General features: G+C 38.5%; 1 protein-coding gene across 1 annotated transcript in view; it reads right to left on the bottom strand.

Annotated features, from left to right (window-relative positions):
* Nucleotides 1–3,610, bottom strand: part of grk6 (G protein-coupled receptor kinase 6) — a 76,040-nt gene extending 72,430 nt beyond the window's left edge. The window contains exon 1 of the mRNA XM_046039661.1: nt 3,420–3,610. Coding sequence (XP_045895617.1) covers nt 3,420–3,471 — 52 coding nt within the window. The 5' untranslated portion in view covers nt 3,472–3,610. The remainder of the gene's footprint in view (nt 1–3,419) is intronic.
* Nucleotides 3,611–11,578: the final 7,968 nt, after the last annotated feature.

Raw genomic sequence — 11,578 nt, 5'->3', positions numbered from 1 at the left:
CCTGATAACTGCACCGACAGTTGATCTTTTCTCTCCAAGTTGCTTTCCGATTCTCTTGTAGCCCATCCCAGCCTTGTGCAGATCAACAATCTTGTCCCTGATGTCCGTAGAAAGCTCTTTGGTCTTGCCCATGGTGGTGATGTTGGATGCTGGTTGTTTGGGTGTTGACAGGTGTCTTTTATACAGGTAACGAGGTGAGGCAGGTGTATTTGATGTAGATAATTGGTTGGGATTGGGGCTGTGTCTTAAAGAAAGACTAACTGGCTTGTAGGAGCCAGAATACTTGCTGTTTGGAAGGGGGTCATATACTTGTTTTTCCTCATCAGATGGTTATAAATTTTTATAAATTCATATGATGTGATTTTCTGGAATTTTCTTTGGGATTCTGTCTTTCACTGTTAGAATGTACATATGATTAAAATTGTAGATCGTTGCATTCTTTGTAAGTGGGCAAACCTGCAAAATCAGCAAGGGGTCAAATACTTTTTTCCCCCACTGTATGTAGGCATGATTTAGTCTTCCCTCCTCTTTTGTCATGTTCACAGGAAGAGAATGCGAAACTTGGCCAAAAAGAAACTGTGTCAAGAAGTTGTTAAAGTTGCTGACTGGTGCTGCATGTTTGTGGGTCATTTCATAATCAGCAGCTTGTTTTTTTTTCAGCATCCTTTTTTTGGACAATGCACATTTGTTTCTTCTATATTTTAATTGAATTGCAAAGGCCTTTTCATTTGTTATTTAACTGCAAGCTATAGTTCATAATGTTTTTTAACAAGTTATGCTTTCAAAAAGTGGTGGAGACAAAATCTGCCACTTCAAAAAGTGGTGGGGACATGTCCCCAGCGTCCCCAGTGTAAATGACACCTATGCATCCATCCCAACCGCCTCCTTACTCTGGCCTATGACGCTTAGGGTCTTCCCAATGCGTTACAAACTGACACCAAGGGGTCTTGACCACGCGTCCATATGTGATGACTTGGGAGTGAGAACAGCTTGTTTAAATGAGTCTTTCTGAAAAGCCTAAACTGTGATTGATAGATGACTATCTGCGAGCACCTGTTCGAGGTTTGAGAAAAACATGCTGCTGCTATCATTAGCGATACCGTTGGCACGTCACTGACTGACTTTTTAGACTTTATTCTATGATGACCCCTCAAGACGGTAAATTACAGTTAAGTTACACAAAAAACTAGTTCAGTCTCTACTATGGTTCAAGCTCCAAAAACACTAGGTTCAATTTCCATAATGCAACGTAATGATGTCTTTTATTAGATCTACGCTGCCTCCTAAATGCCCATTTCTTTCCAATCTCCAGATTGTAGCGGGCTCTCTCCAAGACTCAGAACAAAACACGTTGAAGCAGCATTGTGTTCACGCCACAAAAACCTGGAATAACCTCCCAGTCTATATAAAGACAATACGGGTGGGAATCACACGAGGCCCCACGATTCGATATTATCACGATACGATATTATTGCGATTTTAAACATATTGCGATGTGTTGGAATTTATTACTTTTATCCAACTTTAAATTGTGTCCCCAAAGGAAAGCTCTTTTTCTAGGGCCTGAAAAAGCAATTGATTTTATTATTATAGTGCCAAAAAAGGAAAATAAAATTCTCATGTATAATTTATATAATAAAATATCAATACTCATATCAATACAATCAATACTTGGCGTCCGCATATCGATACAGTATTGCCACGGAAAATATTGCGATACTATGCTCTATCAATTTTTTCCCCCATCACTTTTAAGTCAAAGGTAAAAACTTAACTCCTGCATGTACTTTGGCAGTTTTTAAAAACTCTGCCATGTTTTTCATACCCTATAAAGCACATTGAACTTGTGCCTTGCGTTGCCTTTCTGTCAAAAAAAAGTCTCAAGCCCATGCCAAGACAAACTTAAAGAGCAGTTAACTTGTATGTTTATACACTGGCATTATCTGGCTGCGTAATCATCTTTGCTTTGCCCTGGCATGTTGTACAACTTCCATCAAACGTCTTTGCATATTAGCAAATCTGTGTTTTAACACCTAGGATCCAATAAGCCATGTGTTAACGAATATAACACTTTTTGTCCACAAATGATTAAAAAAACTCTTGCCTGGGCTCCATAGAGGTCAGAGGTCAAGGCCTGCCTAGTGCTAGGAGATATCGTGCTTTGCTCAAGGGCACTTCAGACGGGCAGATGGGTGCCAGAGGCTTGAGTCCTGGTCTTCTACAAGCAACAACAGATAAGCTGAATTGAGCAGATAAGCTCACAGCGAGGGATCATGACACTCATCTTCTCATGTTCCTCTGCAGATGGCATTAGTATTATGTTGTCAGTGACTCACCACAACCTTTGTCTCCTGTTTGGAATCACAATTACAGTGCGCTGATGAGGTTTCCAGCACTCACAATAAGATGTCTGTTTACAATTCAGTACTAAAAATATTACTGGAGTGTTGTTCATGCACAGTAGCTTAAGGAAAAGTGTTTGAAAGATGTAACATTTGCATTTAGCTGACCTATAAACCTGTATGTGTTGGAAGCCCACAGGTATCAGCGTCTAGACTGCACAGCAAATACAGACCGACTGAAACTCTGAACAAAAAAAAGACTAAAACCGTCCATTGCAATTCTGTGCTGCAAAGTACAAACCCTTGTATGCTACTGCACAGCTGCTTTGCCTCAACATCCTGTTTCGCAAACGACAGGAGGACGATGCTGCAACACCAGCAAGGGAAACCCGATGTGACATTTCACAGTTGAAACACCTAATTAGCGAATCTCGCATACTTGGCGGTCCATGTAGGCTACCTAATCACAGAGATGCCAAACTTGTTATAATAATCTTGCAATTTATTTTATTGGCACTGTGTCCGTTCACAATGCAAACAATAGGCTACTGTCAAAGTCTCTGGGACCCACTCATTTAAAAACTATTTAACGGTATCTGACGAGCTTTGGCATCCCCATTGTCTTCTGTTTCTTCACTGTGGAGGTGGTTGACCTGACTTTTAGGTTACAACAGTGTTACTGAAGGTTTATAGTGAGCAGGGCACCGTCATCAAGCAAGGCATTGATTTTTTTTTTAATCGCAGTAAAAGAATTCCAACGCCGAATTGGCCACGAGTTTGACCACCGTGTTCATACATGTTAAAGCTCGTGTTTACGTTCACGGATAGGCCAGAAAACTTTAAATTGCTGGAGTTTAAAACTGAGTTCCGTACGTCGCTCTGTCCGCTCGAGAGAACGGCGCGTATTTTGGAGGGTAACATCCTGTGCGTATTGACCCGCAGCATCAAAGGACTTGATCACCGGCCAAGAGGAAGTGCAGTAACAGTTTCTATCGCCCATGTCCGGGGGCATCCCGGTGCTGTGTCGGTAAGGTACCGGGAGAGAGGAGCTGTCAAACCCGCCATCTCCATCCTTACCTTCCCGTGCTTTCAGCAGCACCGTGTTGGCTACGATGTTCTCCAGCTCCATGTTGATGCTGTCTGGGGTTACAGCAGCAGCCGGAGCTCCTGGTCCCCCACCTTCAAGCTCAGATTATCCCCTTTAAACACCGTCCACCACCTCCTCCCACCGCCCAGCCGAGGAGGAAAGATTCAACCCTCCGTTTCTGCTTTCACACAGTCCTGTCCGGCTCCAGTCCGCACCCCTCCTCTCCTCTTTATCCTCCTCCTACCTCCCTCCGTCTCTCCGCCCTGAAGCTGCTGTCAGAGATAGAAGGAAACGCCGACATCTCACTCTGGTTCAAAATTACCATTCAATAAAAGACTAAGAGCGGTATCACAGACTGACCTCTCACTCTGCTCAGGCTTCCTAGCCTCGTTTTGAAGCCAGCAGCTAAAACATACAGAAGCCCTAAGAGGCCACACATTTTATGATAATGAGTAAATTTAATTTGTTTTCTAAAGATATCAAGTTATTTAGGCCTATTTCATTATAGGCTATTGAAATAACAAGTATTGTTTTCCTGAAATAACGGGATAAATTTGACATCTCAAGATAATGAAACTTATTTTTTCCGAGATAATGACACAAAATGAGATTGAGTAAACAATAATGACTTAAATGTGATAGGCAGCTAGTTAGTTAGTTCGACAACAAGTAAAGCTATCTGTCCATCAGGAAACTCCCTAAATCATGCTGCCAGAGAGAAAATTAGAACATTTTTCCTTCATCAAATATGATCCATTTTCACCAAAATCCGTGAATAAAGTTGTGTTTTTGGACAGTAATCAGTGTCGGCTCCCAGAAACACTATGCTTCAGCAGTCAAAAAATAGAGAAAGCTTTTCAATGGACACTAAATTAATAGGCTACAGGCTCCCCCCAGTGCAGGATGAGTGGTCAACATTTTAAAAAAATGTTTTCCCCTACTTACAAAACAAAGTTTTTGTTGTTGATGGGTCAGATCATAAGTGTCATTTACACTGGGGACACGAGGGACATGTCCACACCACATTTTGAAATAGCTGATTTTCACTTTCACATTAGAGGTCGACCGATATGGTTTTTTTCACGCCGATGCCGATACCGATCTTTTGAAATCCGGTTCGGCCGATGGCCGATTAATGCTGCCGATTTATTTTGGCCGATATTTGGCCGATATTTGCTTGGTTTTTAACCTCTATTTGCAACGAACTGAAGCACAGAAATCCGCGTTGATATTCGGTACGGTAGATAACGGTCGTTAAGGTTCCAGTGCCGTATTAGCACCGGGTCTGTCTGTAGCTACCCGTTAGCGTAGCAAAGCCAGTCTGTCACTAGCCTATAGTGCGTTGGTCTCTTTTTTATTACTTATTTCTCTGCATTTAGTGACAACCCTCTCAAATATAAGACACACAAACAGAACAAATAAAAGTCTCAGATTCACTCTGTAATTGCAAAATTATTGCTTACTTATTGTGACATGATAGCAACTCTTCTGTGATAATGCAACTTCAACTACGATCCAAATTAGCCGAATGTCATGTGTCTTATTCAGGTTTTTTCTCGAAGTTGGCAGTAACATATCAAAAGTTTTTAATTAAATATAAAGGAGTAATAAGAATTGAATCCTTACCGTTAGCTCCTTAGGCACTGGATGAGGTCTGCTGCTCACTCGGCTGGAAAATGACTCTAGCGGCAGCGCGCGTCAAACACGTGTTCCACGACAACACTAGGCTGCCCACAGATGCGCCTGCCTAATAATCGGCTTGATATACTTGGATATTGGCCGATGTCGATTATGTTAAAAAATGCCAAAAATCGGCCGATTAATCGTCCGACCGATTAATCGGTCGACCTCTATTTCACATTATCACTTTTTGAAAGCATTTGTTAAAAATGTTCAGGAAAATATCTTGCACCACGAAGTGTCAAATGACAAATGAAAATGCTTTGAAATAGCTTTATTTGCACAATAACAAAACATGCGATGCAATTTAAGTACAGAAGAAACAATTGTGCATTGTCCCAAATAAGTAACTTAAGTTAAAAAACAAGCTCCTGGTTACTGCGTTATGTTCTGTTATATTTTTACATTTATGAATTGTACCCTGCTAGCTGAATTTATTTGTTTCCTTTTATATAAATTTCCACCATAAATTGGAGCAGAAAATGTCTCCTGAATGCAGGAAATTAAGAGTATAAAATAAATATATAAAATTTTAATGTGGGTTTTATGTAAAGCACTTTGAATTGCCTTGTTGTTGCCTTTATATATTTCAGCATTTCATATTTTCTTCGAAATAGAGTTAAAAATCTTCTTGTTAAGTGTATCATCACACTCCTAATCTGAGCCCTTACTTTTCAACGCAAAGTGACGCCTTTGGGCCAGATGCAGGTATATTGGTGAGGTATAGTGCAAGGCATATCATATGAAGACGCTTTGACGACATTGATTTTGATTTCATGGGAATGGGAGACTTTATAATTGTTTGTTTCTCTAAAACTACACTGAGCAGACATTGGATCTTTGATACGTTCTCGTCTTTATTTGCATATTTGGTATCGAAATAATCCAAAAGTAACTAAAAGTAATCAGGTTACATTACTACTACATTTTTGAAGTAACCCTCCCAACACTGTTTACAAGCCAAATGCTAAAAAAAAAAACTAATGGTAGACTGAAATTAACTTAAATCTGCTTTGACATTTAAAATCATCTTAATTAAGCTACCTGTCACTGTTGCTTTCATTACCAAGATGTTACAGTTATGATGTTTAAACATCTTGCAGCGTTTGTTTGATTGACCTCTACATACCTGATTGATCAAGTGCAAATTAGCCAGCCAATAAAAATATCTCCATCCTCATTTGTGATTCACAGTGACATAGGGCGCAATATTTAAATCAGTAGGTACACTGTGAATGAAATCCAAATCCTCTTAAGGGCCAAAAAGGCTTCGGGGTCCCTAGATGTTTCAAACAAGATTGATGCACTGTTACAAATCCAGCAATCAATAGATTACTGACTCCAGAGATGCTGCCCTTTGTGGCTCATCGCTTTCTCTTTGCAGAAAGTGGATTTCCCTGCACGGATCAATGAAAGCATCTGGTGCACTAAAGGTGCATTAAGACTTTTGTTGTGCAGAATGATAGCAGCAGCTCATATCAGGCAGAGGGCTGATGAAGTTATTGATCAGGATCTGCCACTCTGTGATTGCTTTTCCTGGATCTGCCTTTCAAAAGCTCACTCTCTGAACCAAACGTCCACCTGGAGACAATCCTCTTCCTCCCTCAGAGTCTTCAGCTGCTCATTGATAAGGACCTGAAAAGGCCAGGAAAGGATAAAACAACTGATCAGAGTTCTTGAGTAGGGACGAGACCATGTGAAGAGTTAAAGAGAACTTAATGTGACATCCTGACCTCATGAGTCTTGGAAAAGGCTGTGGGATATTGAATTACACATTTTTTAAAAATAGATTAATGTATTGATTTACTGTTTGAGCTACTAATCTTAATTAAGACTGATTCACTGGCCCAATAAGAGAGATGGTAAATATGGATGTATAAAGTTGATGCTGAACATAGTTGAGCAGTTTAAAAACGCTCAAAAAGATAAAGAGCTTGTTTGGATGATACCGGAGACAAACTACGTGTTTAAAGCTGGAGACGGAATTGTGAACCTCACCTCTCACCACTCTGTTTATAAACAAGTTCTCTTTAGCCAACCAAGTTATCAGATCTGTCTGAGCTACAGCGTCAGAGAATATGAATGGAATATCAGATATACAGAGAAATATTTGAATTATTATTATTTTCATTGTTTGTTAATTTAGTAATTTTTCCTTCAGGGTTTTTTTCACATTTGATACAGATTTTTTAGTTGTTGTTTTTTATTTATTTTTAGTTTTTGTCTGTTAATACACACACACACACACACACATTTTAGTGTTTTTTATTTTTTAACACAAACGTTTACAAACATTTACCGTTTTATTTATTTAATTTTATTTATTTGATGAACCATATTAATTTAATTCACAGCACACATGCACGCTTAGTGTTTTATCTATTTATTGTTATTTTTAATATTTATTTATTTTTTACACACACTTTTACTGTTTAATTGACTTTAATGAACTGTATGAAATGAACTGTTCTTTTGTAATTTATTTGTAGCTTTTGGCAATATTGTTGTTGTTACATACAAATTATAGACATGAAATTCAGATCCATAATGTTGATCAGAATCATGATAATAATAATCACACATGAGGAAATTTTAATCTTTTCAGCAACAAGACAGTGAGGTAGGGATTTCTTTTTTGTTTGTTTGTTTTATTTGTTCGACTGTGTTTTTGTGTTGTTGTTGTTGTTTATGTACATTTTATTTCCCAACATGTTTAAGTTCTGTTTCAAAGCCAGGAATACAATTCTGACGGTGAAATATTTTTTATTTTTTGTCTTCTCAACAGTTAAATTTGAATATTTTGTGTTTATTCTGGAGTCAGTCATTTAAATAATCACCATGTATAAGTCATGCTGCTGAAAAAAGAAAGTATAGATAGATGTTTCTGTTTGATTCTGGGTCAGTCTGATGTGTCACAGAGAAGATGTTTTGAGTGTTTGAGACAGATGTTAATCACAAATAACAGAAATGTTAGGTGAGTTTCTAACTTTAAAGACATTTGATTCAGATTTAATACTATAAAAACATCCTGTTTATGTGCTGTTTAGTTAATGTGTGAATATTTTCCTTTTAACAATAATAATAATAATAATAACAGATTTTATTTCCATAGCGCTTGTCAGGACAGTCAAAGACACTTTACAATAAAACCAGCAATTATGTACATTTAAAAGTAGATAAGATACATAATAAAAAAAAACATAAATGATAAGTAAAAAACAATATATACAAAATACATAAAAGCATAGAGGAGACCATGTAACTAACAAATAGCCGCAGGTGACGCACCCAGACCTCTAATAAACTATCCATTTTGTCTAAATTGAGGGTTCTTAGTGTTGAGATTATTGTGGCTTTGTGTTTTTCTTCTTTATTAAACAAAATTAGGACAAACTGTAGCTCTTATTATACATTTTTAGTTTTTCTATGGGGAATGACAAAGTGTGGGTTACCATAATTAACAGCAACAGCAGTAACAGTACCACAATTAAAAGATTTTGAGATCGGAACATCTAAGAATAAACACTACTAACATGTTCTCACTGACATGTTATTGTGCAAAAGCATTTATTTGTTTTATTGTTCTCTTCTGTTTCAATTGCCAAGTTAATAACATTAATACTAGTTTATGAGTAGTGGAGGAGAGGATCAGACTGACATCTAGAGGGTAAAAGCAGCAGCTGCAGGTGGTTACACTCCTAAACTCAGCACCTCCTCAAGGGACATCTGAACAGCAAGGAGAGTCAAAGTTGTCATGAAAACTCAGAATTTCAGGAAGATTTCTTGCTTTATGAATCGGAATCAGAAAAACAGAATCAGAAATACTTTATTAATCCACGCCGGGGGAAATGTTACAGTTGCTAACGTTGCCAATCAAGGCATTAAAGAAACAGAATTAATGAAAATAAAAACTGTGCAGTATTATAGAGCATGTAACATAAGTGCAATGAATAAATAAAACAATAATAATAATAATGAGTACATCTCATCTGTGGTTTGTCCTAACTACATATTTTTACTAACAATGTAGTTATACTAGTACAGCTTATTATTTATTCATCATGGATTCACTGGTTACAGAGTGGCTATTCATCCACTGATCTCTCAAAAGTCAAAACAGTGTTCTTTTTTATATAAATATACTGAACTACAGATGAGCTTTAATGTTAATTCTTGAACTTGGAAATAGCAGTTTAAAAAAACTTTTTTCAGTGGCGTCGATAGAGGAGACCGGGTGTGGTTGTAACACTTTTTCCTTCAGTAACTGTAACTCACTGAATTTTTTAGCTAGAATTCTCACATTTTTATACAAAGTACCCACATTTGTTCACTACTAATGGCACAAATTCAATCCTCTACAAGAATATCACAGACCTCGTGAGTTGATGTCAAATGCAATGTGTTCCCTTGTTACAACGTACCCCAATAGCGGGGTAGGTTGTAACAATCACACAAAAGAATCAAAAATAGACGGCACACTATATGATAAGCTTATATAAAAGAACAATGTTTCTCTCTTGCTGTAACAGACTTTGTCTGATGACTTACTAAAAAAGTATACTTAATAAATACTACTACAATGTAATTAATTAAAGAACATCTCTGTACATCTTTAGGTCTAACTGGAAAGAGGTGTGTGTGTATATTCTTATTCAGAGTCACAGTCAGTGCTTGAAGTGGGCCGGTATTCACTGGTACGCATACCAGCACTTCTATATTTTACTCTTTGGCGTGCCAGGACTTTTTCTTGCACACAGGCACTTCTCACAAGCTGCCTGTACACTTTTGTACCCTCTTCAACCGCGGAGACAGAGTATGGAAAAGGCTGAGTGACGATACACACGCCAACATGTGTACAGCATGTGAATGGGGAGTACTGGTCACAGTGCTGACAAATGAATGCTGGTAACCCTGGAGTGCAGGTTTGGTGGACCCAGACTGCATAGGGCCATCTGGAAAATATAAAAAATCAAGAAAGTACCTAGTTTTATGTATCGTGGATGGTTGTAACACTTTTTAAAGAAGTGTTACAACCCACCCCACCCCTGTCAGCCAATGTTTAGCTAGCGGTATTACCATAGTGGTTTGAAATTACAAAGGAAAAAATGCATCACATGTTGCCTGAGAAACTATATTTCAATCTAATATATATCGAACAATTCGATCTGCAGTAGTATAGATATTAAATAAAAAATAGTCTTGGTTTTTTCTCTATATTTTCTGAGTGTGCCTGTTTCCAGTCTTGATAACCACCCGGCCTGATCAGGGAGGAAGCAGGTAAATACTCAAATGATCACCTAACTCCTCTCTATTTGGTGGAATTGGTGCCGTTCCAACCATACCCAGTCCCTCCTATTTCATGTGAAAAATGAACTCTTGTAATGTGTGCCCCAAAATGATGACTCTGTTCTTCAGAACTTTATTCCATATCGGTGCTGTCTTTTTGTATTGTGGCGTCTTTGGGAACATGGATCTAGCTTGGAATATTGGTTTGGTCAGAGCTGCCAGTAAAGTTAAGGGTTGAACAAAGCACAGCTTTCTGACCTTTAACGATCTGCAGGTCATGAGGAAGGCCCATGACATATTGGACTGTACTGATCAGCCCCTGCAGGGGGAGTTTGAGCTTCTGCCCTCGGGTGAAGATAAGATTTCCTACTCTTACAACTAAAAGATTTAAAGACTCCTTTTTTTGCACTCCTGATAGGCTGAATTGGCACAAACAACTGGCACTAATCACCTTTGCAATGAGCAGTTTGCACACCTTGTCTTCGCCTGAAGTGATTTTGCGCTTTACTGTGTTGTATTATTGTCTCGGTGTCCTGTCTAGTATGTTGTCTTCATGTTGTACTTATGATGGTCCACTTTCCGGCCTCTATACGTTCAGACTGCAGGCCTTCAGGCTCAGTTCTGATTTTTTCCCCAGATCCGATTGAACTTGACAGTTCACATTATTGTTTACATGTGGCCCATATCAGACTCCAGTGTGAACTGTCCGCGGCCTGAAAGTGACCCGCATGTAACCGCAGCTGCTCTGGAGTGACGTCAAAGTCGCATCAAATGCGACCTGAGTGTCCACACTCAGGTCGCATTTAAAAAGATCCAATCCGCATCGGATTTGGACCACATATGGAAGGGGCCCAATTCCAAACTGGAAAAGATCAGATTCCATGTGACCTGGCCTGTTCACACTGTCACAAAAAGATCAGATCTGAGTCACATATGAGCAAAGAAATTGTTTATTTGTACAGCGCGTTTCAACAACCCATGGCATTCTTTCTTATTATATGTTGTGGCTTACAAGTTGTAGTTTTCAGTTATTATTTTTGTTTTGTCCATTTTAGATATATTTTATTAATCAAAAACTCAAACGGTGGGAAACTTCAGGGACACTGTAGCTCTCACCCCACTAAAGCCATCCTGGACGAATGTTGGGAACACAATAAGAGCAGCTGTTTCAGTTTTGGATGGG

Source organism: Micropterus dolomieu, linkage group LG23, assembly GCF_021292245.1.
Source record: "Micropterus dolomieu isolate WLL.071019.BEF.003 ecotype Adirondacks linkage group LG23, ASM2129224v1, whole genome shotgun sequence".
In the NCBI taxonomy this organism is placed as follows: domain Eukaryota; kingdom Metazoa; phylum Chordata; class Actinopteri; order Centrarchiformes; family Centrarchidae; genus Micropterus; species Micropterus dolomieu.
This window is presented reverse-complemented; position numbering and strand designations above follow the sequence as displayed.